This window comes from Geospiza fortis, unplaced genomic scaffold (assembly GCF_000277835.1).
Source record: "Geospiza fortis unplaced genomic scaffold, GeoFor_1.0 scaffold54, whole genome shotgun sequence".
Taxonomy (NCBI): Eukaryota; Metazoa; Chordata; class Aves; order Passeriformes; family Thraupidae; genus Geospiza; species Geospiza fortis.
This window is the reverse complement of record NW_005054301.1, coordinates 5,793,535-5,815,605: the sequence shown is the minus strand read 5'-3', so window position 1 is coordinate 5,815,605 and position 22,071 is coordinate 5,793,535. Positions and strand designations below refer to the sequence as shown.

At 40.8% G+C, this 22,071-nt stretch overlaps 1 protein-coding gene across 6 annotated transcripts in view; it reads left to right on the top strand.

Moving 5' to 3' along the window:
- Window positions 1–22,071, top strand: part of TTLL5 (tubulin tyrosine ligase like 5) — a 137,976-nt gene that overhangs the window by 101,189 nt on the left and 14,716 nt on the right. For 2 of the 6 annotated variants that reach the window (XR_004082624.1, XM_031064178.1), the window contains exons 30-32: window positions 5,813–5,987; window positions 13,180–13,400; window positions 20,505–20,590. Coding sequence is in view for 4 of the 6 variants with exons in the window: in XM_031064178.1 (XP_030920038.1) it covers window positions 5,813–5,987; window positions 13,180–13,400; window positions 20,505–20,590 (482 nt within the window). In the remaining 2 variants the exon portion in view is untranslated. Of the gene's footprint in view, window positions 1–5,812; window positions 5,988–13,179; window positions 13,401–20,504; window positions 20,591–22,071 lie in introns of those variants that run through there. The other 4 variants (XM_031064183.1, XR_004082625.1, XM_031064195.1 and 1 more) reach the window with 4 other exon arrangements.

The window sequence follows — 22,071 nt, the reverse complement described above, 5'->3', positions numbered from 1 at the left end:
AAATAAGAGGAATGTCAAATGTAAGTTTAATTGGGAATGTTGGGGTAAATTCTTGATGCTGAATACGTACCTGCTTGTGGAGTTGTGCAGCTGAGTGTGGCACATGAGCTCCTACAGCCACTGAAACGTGTTGATCCTCCATCACAAGCAGATAAGGTGGATGCCTTTACTCACATATTTGTTTCTGAGTAAAATTCTTACAACAATATTGGTTCTCTCAGCTGAAAGGGGCAAGTGCGAGAATAGCAGAGGGAATTTCTTGGCATTTGCTAGATATTATGCATATTAAAATGCTCTGGAATGCTTGAACTGTGCCTCTGTTAGCTCTTAGAGTTAACCTGTGAATGGATTTGGAAATTCCAGTTAAATGCACAAAACTTTTCATGTTTTTTGCCTAAACCAGCTCAGTCCTAAGGTTTTGTTCATGAATATTATACATCTTCTGTTTTCTCATGACATATATACTGATGGGAAGAGCCCCTTCTGTAAGTAAAAGTAGCTTGAGCTGCTGGGAAAAGGGGGAGCTGAAGAACTAAGGCTGAAACTATTTCATGATGCCTTGTCAACAACAGAGGAAATTTTGATTGATGGTCTGTGATAGAAACTCCCCTGCATCTCTGCACCAAATCTACCATGGGAGACTGTGCTTTTCATTTTGAACTGGATTTGAACCCAAAATGCAGTTCTGTAGGTTTCTTGTGCTAATGGAGCCTTAGCAAGCCTCTCATTAACTTTAGAAACTTTTCCTTAGCTTCTTTTGATGAGTACAAAAGTAGATTGCAGGTCAGGTGATGGCATCCTCGTTTTATACAGGCCAGCTACTTCCTGTCCCTTCTCTGTCTCCAAGTACCTGTACTATGGGGAGTTCTGGACAGCTCCCCACTGCCTCAGATCTCCAAAATCCCAGGCTTAGCTCTTACAGAAGTATTCAAAATGTTTTGTTTGCCCCTGGTGTTTTGTGGAACTGTTTTTTTTCACCTTTGTAAGACCGCTCATGCTATGTTACAAAGCGGAGGTTTTAACAGGCTTGCATGTTCCAGCAAACAGAGCTCCAGTCCTCGCTAAAATGTAGATTCTTGCTGACTAAACTGCACCAAAGTCACTCTTTCATAGACACTCTTGATAACAGCAGAGGCCAGGAGCAAACCATTCTCAAAGACTTGGTGCTCTGTTTTTCAGTTTTTAATTTATTGCTTTTGAAGCTGAGGGGAAGGAAAAAGGAAGAAAGACAAAGAAAGGCCTCGAGGCAAGTGAGAGGCCCAAAACTCCTGCATCCCAGCCAGGACCCCAGCGTCCTGGGCTTCATCCCACTCTGTTTATCATTGCTCTGTAGCCAGCCCCAATCTAGGACCTATTGTTAGGGATGGAAGAAGCACAAAGTGTGCCAAAGAAAATGTTCTGTGTTTTTCTGAGTGCCTGAACATAAGTCAGCAGGATGCTGGGAGCTGCCACACTAGACAAAATCATTAGTTACTATGCCAACTACTTTCTAGCAGCTGGTGCTCACCAAGGATTTGTACTGAAAACTTCCTAGACTTGTCATACCATCTGAATGCCCTGTGGGAAGGAAACTGCTGCCCAAAGTTGTCTTGCATTCTATGGCAAGGTGGGAACACTGATTTATGAGTGCACTGTGTTCCCTTATTGCCAGGAATGGCTCTTGTTCCTCCCTAGCTCCAGTCTTTACAAGAAAGGATGCAAAGTAATTTAGTTGTCAGCTTATTTCTTTGTTTAGTAGGACGGTAATATTTTTTTTCAGTTTGCTAGACCTCCAGACATACTGATTTCTGCTGTGATCCTGTCAGTTCTCACAGACTAAGCAGGGTTAAACAGAGGAATATTCTTCATGAATGCTGAAGTTTCATTTACACAATAATTTGAGCCCAGTTTGCACTGCCTTTCAATGGGATGTAGACACTGTTCAAGTATTTCAAAAGTGCCTGCTTAGTGAGTGATAGATGGAGAACACCAGTGTACTTCATGAATTGGTATTGTTGCCTGCCACACAGGAATTGGTATCAAGCAAGTGCCCAGCTGTGCCATTGGAAGAAGGCTTCAGCTGAAATAGAAATGTAAGCCTGATGTGTCATTCTTTTAGTACAGACTTGTTGTTTGTCCTGTAGTTCTTTATGAGATCCTCAGAGTCTGATGTTCTGGGGTCTGCTCTTGTCTGCAACTTCAGTCCTTGGAATTGTCTTCAAATTATTTTGAAATGGAAACAGAAGCCAGCTCTCTCCTTTCTTGTAAGAGCTGATACATCCCTTCTCTATGGGGACTGGATTTCATAGAGATCTTTTTTTTCTGAAATCAATGAAAAAATGCATTAATGTTTTATTAGTATTTTGGTATGCTAACATTAATTTCTAGTACAGGTGTAAGTAGTTGATTGCATAAAGGCTGCTTACATCAGAAAAGGGCTAATGGATTGCAAGAGGGAACTAGAGTAGAAAGGGAGTTTATAACCAGAAAACCTGGAGATGAATGTATGGTGTTCTAGCACTTTTGGACTGGATCCCAAACATAATCACATGGTGATTAGTTGAAAATGGTCTCACAAGCAAACCTGTATCTTTTATGGTACAGAAAACTGCAGCAGAGAGGTTTTATGCTGTCAGTAATTTGGAAGAGAGAATTCTGGCCCAGCCTTTATGAAAACTACAGTTGAAAGAAAGGAACACAGTGGGTTTCTTGCCAAAAACACTGAGTAGCCTGAAGAGCCGCTGGAAGGACAAAATCTTGCTTACAAAGGATGGGCTATAATGCCAAAGGCTGAGATTTCCTGTGCATAGTGAAGGCCTGAATCCTGGCCAGGTCTCTAAACTAAGCAACTCATAAATAATTCTGAGCAAGCTTGTGAGAAGATTGCTCACAACCAGCCTGGCTGACAGAATGAAACCAAATCTTTTCTGGTGGCACAGTCAGGAATTTCTGTTTCCCATTTGCATGTGTGTGCATCTGTGCCTAAATCTGTTGTCTGTACATGTGAAGAAATGAATATTCAATCATTAGTGTTCAAGCAATAATCCTGAATTGAAAACAAGCAGGTCTGGGAGTACTGACTCTACAATTCTAATTTCCATTAGGGGTGTGGAGGCTTTTTCTGGTTATTTTTGGCTTTGCCTGAAACAGTGTAAGTTTTGAGAAAGCTTTTAATTCAGTTTGGGGTATTTATACAGTCTCCTTAACAAGTGAACTCTTTAAGGTGTGAGGTCCTCTACTGCTGTTTTGCATGCAGCCTTCATTATGGTGCTGAACCAGTTGTAATTTCCTTAGGCAGAACTAATTTCTGCTTCAGGATGCAGAGGTGTTGTCATGCTGTAATAAATCACCCAGCAGGAGAGACTGAGGATAGGAGATGCTCCGTGATGCATTCCCGTGAGTGTGGCAAATAGACTGAGAGCTGGAGCCTGTCTCTGGCAGCAGAGTATTGAGTCTCAGATCCTAAGCCTCTTCTGTACCAGGGCAAACATCACCTTAGATGTAATATCAGCACTTGATGACATGTTATGTGGGGACTTAACAAAACTGCAGATGAAGTATCTCTTTATGAAAGCGATCCCAAGACTGGCAAATACACTGGCTTGCTGTTGTCAAGTATTGTATGTTTATATTATAGAAGGTTGAAGCTATGTTTTGCAACATAATGCATAAATGCAGAATAATGCATTTACTTTGATTTCTGTCTGTAAATAAGGAAAACTCATAGAAACCAACAGAAGAAAGATTCTGCAGGCCAGGAGGATAAAATCTGCTTAGGCAAGCAATAGTGTTTTCAATATAGTGTCTAGAAAAAAAGTACGTGTTGTTTTGTTGTGTCATATGGAGAGAAGGTATTGGAACTGCAGGGGGCTGTGTACAATATTGTGCCACAAGAAAATCTTAGCCAACGTTATGTGCTTTTGTTTGCTGTTTTAAAATTTTGTTCTTCCTAAAGGTTTAATAGTGTAGTTGCAACAGTTTTCCTGGGTAATGTAAGCCAAGTTTACCTGGGCAATACTATGTCCAGTGTATATTGGTTGAAACTGCAAAAGTGAATTAAAGTAAGTTAGAAATCCAGTGAGAGAATTTGAGAGTTCATAGAATTGGGCAGAGATTGCAGAAAGGCAGCAATCTTGGTGCATTTTTAATAAGTCAGAATTAAGTATTTGTAATTGCATAAGTTAATCCTTTGCTAGATACCTCAAAACAGAAGAAATTAAACTCAGGGAAGTGTTACTAAAATGTTGCTATGTAGATAGTGGCCCACATAGTACTGCAGACTGCAGTCACTGCACATTATCTCTGTGCCACAAAATCTGGCTATTGGCAGGTCCAGTTTTAGTGGAGTTGTTCGTATCAGTTGTGTCTCCTCCATTTTGTCTTCGCTGTTATATTTTAGAAGTTATCACTCAGTCCTGAGCTTCTTAAGCATTCTTCTGGATCAAAGGATGAATTTTATGCATTGCAGGTTCTGAGCTGGATTTAGATATGGGAGGAGTTGGAACAGCTATTAGTTTCTAGAATGAATAATATAACTTGAATAAATAGCTTAAAGAGTGCTTGAATGAATTCTCTTATTTCTGTATGTTTTAAGGGTTTGCAATGACAAAGGTTTTGAGGGAAGGAGCAACACATTCAAGGCAAGCTGAGATGTGTTTAAAGAGTCTAGGTTGTAAGTTGTGATAGGTTCCTGAGGCAAAGAGATTGCAGTGAGCTCCCTTGTCAAAACCATGACCTACACTCCAAACCATGGCATGAAAGACACCAATTATCTTTTACGTCCCTGTTATGTATGATGTAGATAGGAAATACAAGGGAAGCCTGCCCTGGGAATCCAAAGGAAATATTTGGAAGGAGTGGCTGAAAGAAACATGTCAGAGATCAACAGACACTTGGGAAGTTCAGGCGTTGAGGCTTGAAGGTTATATTAGCCAGAGCATCAGGATTCAGCGGGTCATACAACATCTGTGGTGTGAGCAGAGAATGCGTGAATTGCTGGGCTTCTGGAGCCTCTTCAGGACACCTCGTGGTCCTGTCAGTCCTGAGAGCCACCTGCTCCTTGCAAAGCCCCTCAGCCTTGTGTAGAAGTGTGTTGGTGCTGCCTTTTCTCCAGGGCTTACAAACATCAAAGCAAGCTAGTGAGCTTCTGTTGGTACTTATCATGTTGCAGGCCACAGCTGAACTCCTACCATGTAAGCCTGGGCTGCAAGAGCTCCTGTCTCTTTGCAGGAGGCCTTTTGTTCTCTAAGAAAAGCTGACATTTCTCTGAGGCTGAAAGAAAAGAGTCTATCTCATTCCCCCCAAGCCTTTTGGATTGTAACTGCACAGAGTCAGTATGTATCCTAGTTCCAACCTTAACCAACCGGTTCTTTATCCTCTCTGGATGTTGAACTTCATGTCTGTTTCTATTCCGTTGTCACTGCTTCGTGGATGTGCTTAGTGTAAGCCTTGTGTTACTGTATTAAAGCCTCTACAAATCTAAATAAATAGTTATCTCATTAGGGATGGGAATCAGCTTTTTTCCTTGCTGCTATTCTGCCTGTCTTCAATACTAATCAGTCACAGAAATGTTCGTTTAGAGTTTTTATTCTCCTTTCCTTTTTTCTCCTCAAGAGAATGTCTAGTAATATAGTCCCAGCCTGTATTCAAGAAAGTGCTTAGCAGGAAGCAGTTGGCACGTGACACCTCTAGCAGGTGTTGTGCTTGCTAAAGCCATGTAATACAAATTCATAGCTGGCTAAATATGAAGAGATTTGTTTGAAGCAGCAGTGCCTTATAGACAGGAGTCTTTATATGCAGAGTAGTGAAAACATGGTGTCTCTTCTTTCCCCAGGGCTCCAGAGAATCATCATTTTGCCTTGGAAGGAGAGATGGAGAACAGCGTTTACAAGGTGACGCGGGGTCCTGTGGCACATCCCAGCTATCAGCTTCAATTTGCTGTGCAGCAGCTTCAGCAGCAGAAACTTCAGTCAAGACAGCTGGGGGAGCAAAACCAAGTACGGCAACGGGTAACTAAGAAAAATTCCTGCCTGGGATGCAGCAATGCTGACTGAGTCTTAGATGTGGAAGCAAACTCAGAAGACAGTACGGGTGGCAGAGATTTTGTCAAGGAAGTAGCTCTTAAAGTGGGTTGCAACAAAACCAGTGTTACCTGCAGTGATTTTGATAGCATTTTGATACTGTGGTTCCCAATAGCTTCTTCCATTATGTTGGCATCTTAAGAGCTGGAGAATATATAAGAAAGGGCTGGTATTATTGATGTTCAGGATGATTCCTAGGTGCCAAAGGTGTACCACTGCATGTGGAATGGCATTTTCATTCTGCTGGGGGAAGCTTTCAAGGTTTTAATGACTTAGTTGATACACTTGTTACTTTCCTTTGTTATTATGAAGAGAGAGAGAGAGAGAGCAATGTATTCTGCGTGATGTTCAAAATGCTTCCCTGCTAAAAGGAAGGAAGCCTTTGGGTGATCAAACCTTCATTCAAAACAACTTGGTCTCCAGTAGCAAGGAGCAGTTTGTTAGCAGTCTGGCATGACTGGACTCCCATGAACAGACCTAACACATGGAGGTCTGGACACCCACTCTCCCTCCTGTGAAGCAGATGAGTCATTAGTCAGGGCCCTTGGGAATAGATTATAGGCAAATTGGGAGTAATCCTTTTCTGGGAGTATCTTGAAAGAGAGGCCCTTCTGCTTTTTGCTCCTTGCTCTCCTTCTTTCAGGGCACTTACTTAACCATGTAGTTACCACCCTCAGCTTCTCTCACCTACAGTCTTCTTGCTCTCACTCACTTTCTTCTCTGTCCACTGGGCTCTGGGTGGGCAGATGTGGCTGCTCACAAGTTCAGGAAAGAGCCATAAACTGGCTTGTGCCTGTGAGGAGGTTGGAGCTGGCCATGGGGCCTGGCTGAGCCCACTTCTAACTGCTGACATTGAGCTGATGTTATTCTTGGCCTGGGGCAGAGCCATTACTCAGGAGTTTCTGTTAAAATGATTCTTTGTTAAACCTCCTCTCACCCCCACAACGTCCCCCCTCCTTTCTCTCCCTCCCTTCTCCTTCTGAGCCAAGCATTTTTGAGTTGCTGTGTTGAGGCTATTGCCATGCTGCAGGACTTAGGCTGCACTGAATTTGATGTTACTGAGGAAAAAATACTTGCTGAACATGGGGGCCTTCAGACTTTCTGTCATGAATAAAATGTCATCTTAAAATGATTGTCTCTTGGACACTTCCTGTCAAGACATTGTATGGAGCCAGCCACCCCTCCTCTTCCAATGACAGTTGCATCAATCCTCTGATGCCCACCCTGCCAGTCATGACACTACCCTTGCCTTCCCTTGCACCCTCTCTAGCTTTCTATCACTGATCTTTTTGCTAGTTAGCTTCTCAGACTTTAGTCCTTTAACTTGGCCTTTATAAGAACTGCCTTCTCTTTTCCGCTGCTTATGCATTTTCTGACCTACATCTTCCCATTCACACTGCTTTGACTTCTGCACCACCCTTTCATGCTGATCCTCATTTGTCCTCCCCTTTTAGGCAGAGTTCATGTAGCTTATCCCAGCCTGCATGGCTTTACTACATTTCCTTGTTAGTGTCACCTATGTTACCTATCTCCCATTGCCTGCTGTTTTGTTCTCTTCCTTTCCATGAATTGAGATCTACATCATCCTTTGTTGTCTTGCCTGTTACATTCAAATTTGTCAGTCTCCCCTCAGCAGAAGAAACATACCCCCAAAACTGAAGGCCTGTCACTTGAAAGAGGGTCATCATCTGTCTACTTTGGGAAATGCATGCAGGATATCCCTGAGACTGTTTAATCTGTTTGTTCAGGTTCTTGTTATGGTTAGAAGGCAGCCTAGCCATTTGTCAGTAGCTGAAGTACATCTGTTAATGAGTATATCTTGAGCTCCACCCTGAGTGTGGCAGGACCATGCAACATGACTAGGTGCCAGTCTTTCCTTCTGTCTCTGGCAAAGGGACTAGTTACATGTGTGACTGCACATATGTGGTCAAGTAACAGAAGCACCATGATTAATAACACAGCAAATGCTTCTCCTGTACATTAACCAGCTCAGTATGTTGGAGATGAGATGGATGCACTGGAAAGTATGGCTTTTTTAGTCAAGTATTTGTGTCATAAGAATCCCTCCATTTACCAGGCAGTAGATCTATTTTATCATGTGTGTTAACATGAAGGCTTGTTGTGTGCTTTGTTGCAGCACCCACTCTTGGTTGAACACTTTCCAGACGCATAAGAATGATGATGATTTTTCCAGGCATTTAATAATCTGTAGAATATCAAATACTGTGTGGGTGGAGGAAGAGAAATTCTAACAAACAAATTTCACTCATTGTATGCAGAAGCTAGTTCACACAGTGTAGTATGGTAGGAATAGACCTTTGATTGCAGAATAGGTACTTGATTGCTTGGACCAAACTGGCTGGATGAGAATCTAACAAACAAATAGGTGGAGTGATATGGACCAGGAACAGACAGAGTACAGACCTTGAGAAAGGTGAACAAAAATAGGAAGGGGAAGAGTTTGAAAGTAGAGACAAGAAGCTTAAATCAGATATCAGTAAAACCAAGGAACAAGAATTAAACAAGAATTAACAAAGTCAAACCAAAAGACAAGAAAAACAGGCTTATAGCAGTATTTTTAATGTTTAAAGGAGACTTCATGTGACATGTTATGACCTAGATGTTATTATCACTGCTGCAGTTGGCAAGACAGTTAATATACCATCATTGTTTATTCTCTAATTGTTTCCTGTACTGGAAAGATGCCATTAGCTGTTAGGGAGGTTCCTTCTTTGTGTGGCTATGTTCTGTCTGCTTAGCCTAGCATCTACTGGATTTAAAATTTTATGCCAAACATTTCACATGGGAAAAAAGCTAAATTAAAACAAGGGAAGTACAATTGTATGGTGGAATGATCCCTGTCAGTCCTGCTTACATCAAAAAGGCTCCTGTTAAGTAAGACATGAATCATGTTAATGAGTTGTGTGGGCAGTTACGTGATCACAGTTTCAATCACAAGTTTAAGTAGGTTTTATGCTGTAGAAGATTAGGCTGAGTTAATATTAAATAATTCTCCTCTCAGTCATTTAAAAATTGTATCTCCTCTGAAATATTCCTCATTTTATGAAGTTCAGCAAACTTTTGTCTTTTCAATATTTCTGATTCCCTCCTGACATACTTATCATTTATTTAGATATGACTGGAAATGCTGAGTACTGTGAATAATATTCCTAGTGTTCCTAGAACTATATTATTGCTGCTTGAGGATACTGGGCATCTTTGAATGCAGCCTCATCATTAAACTGTTTTCTAAACTGTTGTATATTGAACTACTGTCAGATTTGCAGTATCTCTTTTCCTTCCCTCCTTTCCTTGTTCATTCTTGTTTTGCAGCTTTTTTCCTCAGATCGTTTTCCCACTAAATGTGCTAACTGCCATTTTTCCTATTTGAGTCTTGTGATACTGATGAGTCAAAGTCTCAGTGTAAGCAAAACAGAACAACCATTCTAAAAGCAGTAGTCTGAGCTGATTTATACCAGCTGAAATTTTGTCCCCATGTTTCTGATCCTGTCACTATTATTAGAATTATGGTAACACCCAGCTGTATTAACTATCTTTCCAATACAATGATATAGCCCAATCCTTGCCCCAGAGAGCTAGCAGGACCAAGAGAAAAAAAAAACAGAAGGCACCAAGTCAACTGAATAAAGTATATTTTTTTCTTGCTCTGAAGAATTTACCAAAGAGGACATGATTCAGGACAGTCTGTGCATACCATATGCTTCTTCTTCTTTAAGACCTCAAGATACTCTTCTTAGTGCAGTTTAACACTGTGGTAGTTAATAGTACATTTTGAGCCTGCTCTTTATTGCCACTTTGTGAATTTTCAGTTCAACTGACCGTTGTATCCAAACTGATTTAACTGAATGCATTAGTATGTGTTCAAAATAATTTCCACTAAACAATTTATATGACTGGAAAGGTCTTCCAAGGCTCTTAATTCTCTGTATTTTTGCAATGTTATCTGAAACACAACTGCTTTTCTAAAAGTGGTTGGTTGTGTTTTATTTGGTTTACTTTTTCTTTTTTTAACTTAGAATCTCTTTATTGTTTATTGCTTATAAACATCTCAGTTTGCAGTGTCAGGGATTTGGAACTAGCTGCACGGATCTTTATGCAATACATGTGTGTGTGCATCTGTCTGTCAGTTCTCATACACTGCTGAGTCTCTCATCTTTTTCAGATTTGCTGATCCAATTGAATGCAAATGACTGGGGGATAGAAATCTCACAGCAATGTTTCATACAAATTACATTAAAATCAAGAGCCATATATCTGGGAAGGGGGTTTGACTACTGTTCCCATTAAGGCAATGGCTTCATTATGAGACCACTCCTAATTAGACGGCACATAATCCAACACAAGAATGCCCAGACCTATGAAGGGAGGCATAATTTGGGGTATGCTTTATATTAGATACTGTAAGGCAGATTTGCAGGAAATGAGCTTCATTGCCTCCTCTGGTCACACAGTGAACGTGTTTTTGCTTGCAAAATTTGTTCCATTACTGTGGTAGGGATGGGTGTTAGGTACAGGGATGGTAAGGGCCAGGAACATTCTTTCTGTTTTTGAAGACCATTAATATATCTGCTTTTCTTTAAAGTACTGAACTACCTCTGCTTTTAATCACTAACAGTCCCAACTTAGCTGCTACTGACTAATACTCTTAGATGTTCATTGTCCTTACTGACAAGGTGTACACAGTGAGATTTTCTAATTAAAAATTTTCTTTTTTTTTGTAGAAGGAATACGTTGTGTATGGTGTTGTAGATGTTGAAACAAGAAATATATTGCTTCAGTCTGTGATGTAGGGAAAAATACTTTCTGTCAGTGCTTTCTTCATGGGCAAGACAGGGTTAATGCTGTTCCTCCTCCCCAGAAAATTGTGTGCCAGAATTAACTCACTAATAATTTACAGAAATTTTAGCTAAAATGTCTTACAGCTTTTTTAGTATTTTTCAGATTTGTAGCCCTAGAGACTTGTTAGGATAGCAAATGTCTCCTCAACATCAAGTTAAATCTGCCAGCCTGGGAATGTAATTGAAAGTTTTTCTCTTGAAGCGGCAATAGTTGTAGACTGCTACATGATTCAGGATCTGTCAGGGTTTGTCTAGGCTTCTGCTTTCTCTAGACCCTTAGTCTTCAGAATCATGAGTGATAAGGTCTGTCTCCTATGTTTTGGATGTGCTGAAAGCTTCCCAACCCTTCCTTTGTGTGGTCGGGCTCTGCTCTCCCCAACTGTCCTCTTTATTTGCACAGAAGCTTCTCCTGGTTTCCTGTCCTGTCCCCATGGAGTTCACAGCAGGGCAGTATACTTTGTAGCTGAATCCAGAAGCTGTGGTCCTTGTCAGCTTCCAGTCTCTCCATCCTTGCCTGGAAGACAGCCAGAATCTCAGCACAGTATGGAGACAAAGGCATTTTCAGAAGTCTAACCCCCAAGAAAAATATCCATGACCTTTCTTTAGGCAGGTTTCAACAGTTTTTGCTGATCAGGCTTCGTTAGAGATCCATGCTTGCTGTTTCTTCAGAGTCATGGGTCTCCTTGCCAGCGCATATTAACACAAACAAAGGGTTATGACTGTATGTGTTGTGAACTTCAGGATTTTAGTGATTTTGGTAACAAGAAAAAGAACTTCCAGGAAAAATGCATAATATCAAAATAACTTCTAGGAAATATGGATAATATCATTTCACAGTGAAATGTCACTGCTGAATAAGAAGTGAGCGCAGTGACTTGAGGGTCTCCGTCCCAACCCTACGATGTGTCAGGTTCTGAGATGCAAGAGACTAAGTTCCAAGTTCCATTGTAGTTTGTTTTTCTGGGGAGAGGTGGGGTGTGACTGCTATTTTCCAGACTACTGCACTAGCTTCCTTATTGAGAATCTGGAAGCTGCAATCAAGGTAGAGCTTCAGGGAAGGGAGAGGTTAAGAAGGATTGGGAGCCCGAGGGTGTCTTGTCAGTGAGCTCTAGTTAGGAAACAGGCCTGTTTTGGCTCCTGCACTTCCTTCTCTCCCTAGAGCTCTGCCTGTCAGAAACGCCTTCCCACACAGCACTGCTCTGCCATTTGCCAGAGAATTGCGGGGGAGAGGGGCTTTTCCTGTCTGTGTGCTGAGACTCAGCCAGCTCTCAGACTGTGGTTTGCTCTGGAGCCTGGAGCTCATTTGCTGTGGCTTTGTGTATTTTCCACTCGAGGAGAAACTGAGGACAAACTCAGTGAAGGGCATTGTTCCCAGGGTCACACAGAGGGCTCAGCTCTTCCCCTTATCTCCTATCACTGACCTCTAGATGCCAAATTACAAGGTTATGGTATTGCCTCTGTTCTGGGAATCCAGCTGACTTCGAGGAAAGACAAAGCAGAGCTCCCAGTAGGTTGCTCCTTTCTGAAGAGAGTTTAGCAGTCTGCAGAGCTCCCATAGAGGAAATATTCTCCACTCCCTGCTTTGCCAGGCCATAGCTCAGTTCTCCAGTGTCTCATAACATGCAGATCCTTTTGTTCCCAGTGTCACATCTCCAACAAGCTTACTCTCCCACATGCTATAGGAATAGAAATATTTTCTGTTCCCTCATATTACTGGGGATTTCCTTTTTGTTGGTGGTGGAGTTAAAGTTCCCTTTTCAGAAGAAGGTACCCTAGAGCTTTTCTATTACTCCAAGCACCTACACAGTTAGACAAAATAAGTAGCATTGTATCATCTTCCCCATAACCTTTCTCTTTCCTAGAACTGTGTCTCAATCCTACCTCCCACATAAAGAATAAATTAGCAAGGTAATACAGAAAGTCAGTGTACCCAAGTATTTACTTTTTTGTGGATGGAAGCCCACTGCATGATTAGATTGAGTATTGGGCCTCCTGTTTTTTAATCCGGAATAGTAGAATTCTGTGGCAGTAGTGAGGTTGTCTGCCTTCCTAGAAGCTAGTCCTGGTTTCCAAGGGCATAAAATTCACTGACATAACAACTTAACTCTTTATGTGTGGGACTTTCCCTGGAGCCCTCAGGTTGCCTTCACCAGGCAGATACTGTCCCTCACAAAAGTGTCACCCATCTCCATCAGCATTCTCAGCAGTGTTCGCAGAGGTAATCACCAATTACTATGGGATTTTTTTCTTTTTTTACCCAGGCTGTTTTTGCCAACTTCTCACAGTCCAGCACCAGTCATATATCTATGCCAGCTGGCTCTGATGCCCGCAAGACATCAAATGCCACTTCTAGTATCCAGAAGGCAGCCAGTTTGCACAAAGTGATGCCATCCCAGAGTACAGCTCCTCAGCTGGTTCCAAAGCCTCCAACAAACCACAGACAGGCAGTGATCAGAAAGGCTGCAGCCCAGAGGATATCCAAGTAAGTTTTATCTCTTCCGTCCACAATAGGGAGTTGGCACTGGTTCCCGATAAAATTAATATTGGAGAAGAAACTGTGTACATCTGACTCTGACAGATCTTTTTGGCTGTGCTGTGCAGGATAAATCTCAGAATAATCTGAGGTGTCTGTACTGAAATAAGCATTGCACTGTGCTGCAGTTGTGTGTTTCATAGGGGTATGGAAGGTAACTTTAACAGTATACAAAGGTAAGGATACGGAAACTGTCATTCAGTAATGTAAATACAGGCTGCTAGTGGCATTTTGGATGCCCAGGGCTATTCCACCTGACTTTCAGCTGCTCTTCCAGATGAGTACAGGTCTTCTGAAGTTCTTGTGTTGTATCTGTCAGTCCCATGCAGATGTCTCAAAGAACTTGAGAGCTCCAATTAAGGTACATCTATGTTTAGGCACTTAAGTCACTCCCTCTGTCTAATCTTTGATGGGGGCTAGAATCTAGAAGAGGGTGCCAAAAAAACCCCAAAACCCCCCAAAAAACCAAAACAAAACAACAAAGCAATTCAATACCTTTAACAAGATAGTCTGCCCTTGAGCCAAGTTTTCCCATAAATTTAACACACCATGTTGGATTTAGGCCTTTAAGCATAAGTGTTTATTTCATTTGAAATGCTTATTTTGTGCCTGATGTAATGATAGCTTTTCTCATTAACTATAGAAATCCTTCTTTTTGCTTTCAGTAAGTTTTTAGTTAAATAATGCTTGCTATTCTAAGGTAAGTGGATGGATTTGACAGTTATCTTTAAAAACAGATGCTATCTTTAGAAACAAACAAAAATATTCCCTGTGAAACTTTGCTTACTGATTATAAGTTAACTTCCTTTCCATTTCTTGATATGTCTTCTCTTTTGTGCATTATGAGAAAATGTGAGCAAGACTTCTGGGTTTTTACCCTCCTCAACTCTCTGCTTATCTCCTGTTAAATGGCAGAACTGCTTTAGTCTAAATCCTTCATCAGGTTTTTCCTCATATATCCTCAGACTTGTTTCATCCTGAAAAATTGATTTCATAACTTCCTTCCTTGTACTTACTCTACAGCCAGAAGAGTTGTAAAGCTTTCAGAGCAAGCTCCTGTGAGGTTTCCTGATTCTGTTTTCACTTCCTGCTTAAAGAGAGAAGTTTTAGTTTTATGTTACTGATGAAAGACACCTCATGAAGATGCAGTCACTGTGTGTGAATCAAATCTGGAACCACAAGGCATATTTAAGGAACTTGGACAGAACTGCTTTGGGGAAGTTTGTGTATTTGCTGCCTGTACTCTTGCTATCTTAAGAGATAGCACACCGAGTTAATCCCCCAAAACTATTTAAAAAGAAAACAAGATGTTAATAAATTTTGTCAGCTCAGCAAATGCAGATGTGAGCACCAGGTCTGTCAGGTATGCTCTGGTGGCTTTGCTATCTGATTTCTTTCATGTTGGGTGGCTCTTGTTAGTACAGGTGACAGGCTATGTCAGTGGGTTTCTCTGCTGGGCAGCAGGGATGTGTATTTGAAGATGCCGGTGTGCTGTGCTCACTTCTTGGCAAAGGAAATGTTTATCCTTGTGAGATGGAATTGCAGCTCCTTGGACAGACTTTACTTTGCTGCATTTTTGTGGTTTCTGCTCTGTGACAGGCAGGAGTGTGGGAAAACCGGAAAAAGTTCAGCACCAAAAATGCACAGAAGGGGGAAAAAAAGCAAAAGATTTCTTCAGAATTTCAGAAAACGAATCCAAGTATTGAAGGCTGCAAGGAGCCGCTCCGGAAATATTTTCCAAGTTGCCTTTCAGTCTCCAGCACAAGGCTCCAAACCCATTCTTGCCATTCATGGGATCTTGCAGTAACATTTTTTCACTTACATGGAAAACAACAGTGCCTAGCTGTAGTTCCAGCACACTGAGAGCTGATCGTTTAAAAACTGCTTTGTCTCAGACTAATTTAATCCATTCATTGTTGTCAGGAAAAGACCAGATACACATCTACAGAGGAGAGTGAATGGAGAAAAGCCTCTGTGTCAAAGGAACATGGACTAGAGGAAAAGATGTCCTACATGCTTCAGCCTGTTTTCTACAATTCCTATCATAATTTGTACAGAGTATTTTCAGACACAGTGTAGTCTGCTTTCAAAAAAGTCTAGTGGTAGAAACTTTGTGTGCTATAAAAATCTATTTAGGAATCTAGACAAACTTTTAATCACCTAGTTTCTCCTGATGTGCTGAATTTTTCTTTTGAATTCTTTTCTGACTTTTTCCTTTGTTTCATCCTGTTGTACCTTGTTCCTCCTTCCTGAACCCAAAACACTTTCTCATGTAAATACTTTCCATCTTTTGAATATTCTTTTACTTCTTGGAGTAACCTAATTTCGCTTAGACTTGTTGAGGTATGTTAACGTCAGATAGTAGTTCTACTTGCCAAGTCCTTAATTGTCTTGAATTTACTGTATTTTCTTCAGTTTGTCAGAGTGCTTGGGCTGTGACACCCAAAAGTGTACTTTTCCGGTGAGACTACCATGTCCTTAGGTTATGACATGGCAAATATCCCTCTCCATAACATCTTTTTGGCTGCTTCATTTGTCTGTCAGGTCACTTTTGATTTGCTGCCTTCTCTCACTCCCTAATACTTCTTGGCTGTTTTTCTGATATCTTTCCTCAAAGAGGATCTCAGGGCTATGTATTATTTACACGAGACTCCATGAAACTAATCCTATTCTGTTGTTAAAGCTCTCATGTCTCTTTCTCCCCCCATATATTTCTGTAATATTTATTTTATTACTGTAATATTTATTTTATTACCAGACTTTATTTCTGTTTGCTCTTGCACTGCCTGGCTTTTGTTTCACATCTTAATAAAGATCATCTTTTTGAAGTTGTTTCTAGAATCCATCCCAGGACTGTGATGACAAAACTAAAATCAGCTTTGTCTCTTTGACCTATCTCCTCCTTGCATGCATTATCAATTCTCTCCCAGCCAGCACATGTGGCTTCCAGAAAAGGAAGAAACAAGTAGAAAACTCAACTACTAACAGAATGAGATGCTAAAGATGAACATTACTGACTAATTCAAAAACTGTCTAGTAACTTGGACGCTTTCCTGGTTGAAACATAAAGGAAAAAAGTAATGGAGCAGCCAGACAATTCAGTTTTGTCTTTTCAGTTCCTGGCTTCTCTTGTTTTTGTAGAAGGTGGTAGGTTGACTTTATAATGGGTTGTGTCCAAAGCGGACTCCTTGCTTAAACTAACAGAGTGGAAAACTGGGGCCCGTATTAAGATGTGGAAAAAGACTAACTGGGAGAAATTATTTAGTATGCAGCTCTGTGCTGAAATACAGTGCCATAAAATGGTCTCACAGGGCTCTATAGTTTTGATCAAATGTGCTTGTATCACCAATAGATAGTTTTTGAACAGCTGATGCAACAAACTCTTTTTTCTTTCCCAGAGTCAGACTGGGTCTTTCCCACTGCTCATGTTGCCACTACTTTTGTCAGGTAGTGGTTCTATGAACCATGAAGAGACCTGCTGATATTTTGAGATAGAGATCACAGATACAGTATTTATAAGCAATGGAATGAAGCAGATGTTCCCTGGAAGCAATATTTAGGGTTATACAGTCTTCACATTACAGATGACAGCATGCAAAGTAGAAAAATATATTTGCTCAACTGTTCACAAGAGTGAACTGGTGGTAGATGAAAAATCTTTCTGCTTTTAGGAATGCCTAAGTTGTAATAAATACACATTTCTGTGCTATCATTCACATAGTAACTTCTCAGAAACCTTCTCTCTGTGACAGTGTCAAGAAGAGTAAGGCTTTGAACAACGTGTGAACAGAATCATCAGTCAAAGAAAACATCTTAGAAAAATTGATCTGTCAATATTAGACCACTGTATATAAAGAGAGGAAATGCTAGGTGGGGAAAAGGAGCATATTGTTCAAGATGTTGTCAGAGAGAGACCAAGCTCACCAAGTTTACCAGTAGTAGATTGGAACATTACAAACTGTTGGGGATATTGATCAGCATGGCATAATTTCTTGTACTGAACATCTCTGTAAATGTCATAACAACTCTATTCAGGAAGCTTTTCAAAATAAATATTCCTTTCAAGTCCCACCACCACAGAACAAAAGTCTTTCTGTGTGCTCTTTTGTTTTACATGGTGCCAGCAGTAGAAGAGCCAAAGTTCTTCTCTATTGCAACTAGTACAGAAATAGGGTAAGAGGGGATCCATTTCTCTAGGGTTCAGGAAATCCATCCCAGAGTGGGGAGGAGTTCTGACTGCAGTTGGACACAGAAGTAGCCAGCTTTTCTAGGATCCACTGGCCAAGCCTAGCAAATGTGCCAAAAGCAGATGATGATCACAGAGTGAGGCCCTGTAAAACACTATGGCTCTGTTTTGTATCCTGTATTGCCCATGTGTGAAATTTCTTTAGTGAGCTAGGTACATCACACACAGAAACTGAGTGCCCACTGATAAGAGGACAGGCAGCAGAACACCCATCTGACAGTTACTGGAACCCCTTTGACTGTTTTGCTGCTGCTGTACTGCAGCACACTTGTTTTTTCAGCTCCCGAATATCTGGGTTAATCAGGCTGCCTGACCCTCAGACATTTTTGGCAGTAAAAGCAGTGCATCTGAGAGACATGCCTTGATTTAACACCCTGACACAGCTGGGCTCACTAGACCTGTAGCTCATAGCCCTTGGCTAGCCTCAGATCATACACACAGATACACATGCAGGGTACCCCCTCCAAGAACAAAGAGGAACAAGCTTCCCTGGCTCTGGGTCTTTACATCTGCTGCTGTCCTCTTGTCAAATCTGAGCTTTTTGTGGTGTGAGTGTGTTAGTGTCAGATCAGTCTGGTTCCAGTGGACCTTTAGATGAATCTGTAGAAATGTTCCAGTGGACCTTTAGATGAATCCCAGAAATAAGTTATTAAAACAAAGGTGTTCAAAATTCAGTCAAAAAAATATCTTTCACCTGTGGAACAGAATTTGCAGTCCAAGGCTGGGCAGCTGAATGCTAGTCTAGTACCTAAATTAAGGAAGCCAAGTATCAGTTTTGAGGAGGAGTTAGCCAAATAGGAGATAGAAAAGAGCAATAATAGATATTTAAATGGAGGGGATAGTTGGGACTGTTTTTATTAATATTGAATAAGAAATGGAGAACATAACAATGGATTACACTGGAGAAGTGGAAGCAAAAACAACAGAGACATTGACATTAGGAAACTGAGAAAAAGCAGTAGGATTTCAGCCAACCCAAGGAGGAAGAAAGTGGAAAGGGATTACCTCAGTTTAAACAGTGAATATGTTCTGGCACTGAAGCTTTCATCAGGACAGCACAGAGACTATGAGGAAGTGATCTTAACTGGATGGGAGATCCCAGGAGCAGAGCTGAGAATGAGCTCTCAGAATGAGGTGACTGTTGAAACTGTAAGAATCAAGGTACCCCGTGTTGTGGGTAGGCAGAGAAGAAGGGCAAGTCTGTAGAGATAAAGAAATTCTCTGAACAATAAGGTAGAAGAATGACTGTTTCCTTTTATATTGTTATTGTACTTGCTGGCATTCTTGATTACTTTTTCAACTACTAGTCTTGCATTCCACTTACAGAAGGGTGAGCTGAATTTGGCTGCCAGTTGTGCTGTGTTAACCAAGGGGGCAAGCTAATTATGAGCATGGAACCACTATGTAAGAAGCATAAAGATCCATTTAGATTCTCAGCTTCCAGAAGGACCATGCAATATCAGGAAAAAAAAAAAACAAAAAAACCAAAACAATGAAAAACATAAATACAGATCCAAAATTCTCTCCAGGAGACAATAAACACAGAAACAGGCACCACATTTCACAATAGCATTTCTAATTAAGACTGACTGAAGTAAGGGGTTGTGGTATGCAAATGTATCTGCACCCTCTCCCTTCATGTGTATACTCCAATTCATTTCACTGAAATCCAGCTGAAATAAAATGCAGGAGTCCCTCACAGACCTTTTAGCTGTCAGAAACACCTGGTTTCTGGCAACTTGCTGACCTTGAAATTTGGAAGCAAAAGGTTTCAGATAAAACCATAGAAACTGCACGTGTTTAAACAGTGAATTACAATTTAAAGAGAGAGTAACAGTCAGTTGTCAGGGCATCCCACAGGGATTGGAGATCATGATGCTCTTCAGGGGAAGAGCTGACAGCAACTGTAACACTGCAGAGCTGAAGGATTGAAGGACTCTGGCAGAGATGAGTGTACTCGCAGAAAAGTCTGTAGTGATCAGAAATAAGTTGGGCCAGAAAGAACAGCAAGGAAGAATAAGGGAGGAGAGAACAAATCAGGAATAAAAGGATAATCGTATAGATTTTTAAGGACAGAATAGATGCTTGCAGCTGTATAGCTTGCCCTTCTCTTGTGAGTATACCCAGTTTTTCTGCAGGAGTAGATGGTCTCAGTTTGGTAATGAATCTTTCTGAGTCCAAGTGCAGTTGTAGTCTACAGAGTATAGTTTTGCTGTAACTCAGGTACTGAGATCAATGCAGAAGGATTTGCATAGGATATCTGCTTGAGGAATGGCACTGGATTACTGAAAATTAGATGCATCCCATGTATCTCAGTTTGCAAGATAAGTGAGAAATCTTGGCTAAATGAGCTCTCTCTGCTGAGGCAAGATGCAAAGACTTAACTCTTGAATCTAGTATGTTTTGACAGCATGTGCATTTCTGTGCAACAGTTGCTTAATCACTTTAGTTCAAATCATTGGACTAAGATGACCACAGCATTACTAGTTACAGTGTATGTTGGTGGTCCAAGACCATTTACTATCTTCTTTATTCTCCAGAATCAGCTTCCAAGGCATATGAGACAATTAAGTGTTTTAGCCACATGAAAGTTTCCCTGGTGGCTTGACTGTTCATTTGTCTTGCTCTGCTTTTTGGAGTCAGTTGCTATCACTGCCTTTTTTGTACCACATTCAGGCACAGCTTCATGGTTACAGTCCCAGTGAGATTATGTAAACTAGGGGAATTCTCATTTTTCTTGTTTGAGACTTTCATTCTTCCTTGCTATATCACTTACCTCTGTCTAATTTTATGATTTTACCTCTTAGGTTGACCTCCACTGAAAAGCAACTGAATGGATTCCAGAACAGCCTTCACAGTGCTGCACCCTGTGAGCCAGGGACATGTTCAACAGGTGAATGACAGTGCCAAAGATCGTGAAAGTGGGGGTGGGTATGCTGGGATGCTTTCATCTTTTTCAAGAACTGGCAGGGAAAAAGCTTATCAGCAAGAAGAAACACAGCTGCTTTTTCTACATGTAGTGGTTCCTAGGTAACAGTCTGGGTTCAGCTGTGCAGGGAATTTATACCCCCTGGGATTAAAAAGACTAAACAGAAGGGAGCATAGGCTGAGTTTCATAGAATTGGAAGACCCCCTTAAAATATGGCTGGGGAGGGAAAAAAAACCCACCTTGGCTCAAGTGGTTCCTTTCTGCTTTAGACTTGGCTCAAGATACCCTCTTGTTTAAGCTTGGCCTGTAATAAAGGGCCAGGACATACTTTACATTTTTCTTTGGTCTTGCAGAAAAGCTCTTAGTGCAGAAAGACATAGCTGAGACTTGTGAATCATCTGCATAATGAAGTCAAGTAGTAGAGGTGAAAGTATCTGATAGAAAATCACTGAGAGTTACAGAATCAAATCTTTGTCTTTCCCTAGAGGCAAATTAATTCAAACAGGTTTATCTGCTGATAAGTTCTCAGCAAATGAAGACCCAGTCATTTTTGCAGACCTATTGGCTGGTAGAGAATAGTGTTGTAAACCCATACGACCTGGGGCTCACAGTAATTTGTGATCGTGTTATGGAATATGTGGACACATTATGTTCCAGAATGCTCTGAAAAAATATGTTTCTGATCTTCTGTTTTGAAATGGAATTGTGAAAACATGACTTTAATGTCACTAATGCAGTGATCTCTATGTTTTCAGAGGCTGAAAGAAAAGTTTGTGGAGGGGTTCATCTCTTGGATATTTATCTCTGAAATTAAAATATGACATTTCCTTTATTTATGTCAGTGATTTTTTTTTCTGATCCTCTAGCACAAACATTCAGCTAATGCGCTTAACATACAGTTCCAAATTGCCTCCCACACTTTACCACCTGCCAAAAACTCCAGTTATCCTACCAGAAATTTTATAGGATGAATGGCCACAGTCAGTATAAAATACCCTATGGTACCCTGTAACATGACAGTGTACTCTGGCATATAATGGCATTATCCAAACAAAGAATTATGTCAACCCTATATTATGTGTATAGCTGAATCAAAAGTTTTGGTCTACTGTATAGTGCAATTTAAGTTTTTAGTACAGTATATAAAGCCAGGTTAAATTTAGAAGTAAATGTAAAAATGAAGTTCTCAATATATTGACAAAATGGTTTGTTGAGTGGACTAACGTGAAGGTGTTTGTGTGCTGGATTCTGCCTTCTTTTTCACATTTTCAAGAGTACTATTACAGTTGTCACCCTGTAATTTTAACGTTTCCAAGAGTATCTTTCCATCTCCTCTGGATACTGTTATGTGTGTCCATGATAACTGTAGGTAGCATTTTGCTGTCCTTGCCCACTTCTGTGAATACCTACACAATACGTGCATGAAGATGGATGATAGTATTAAC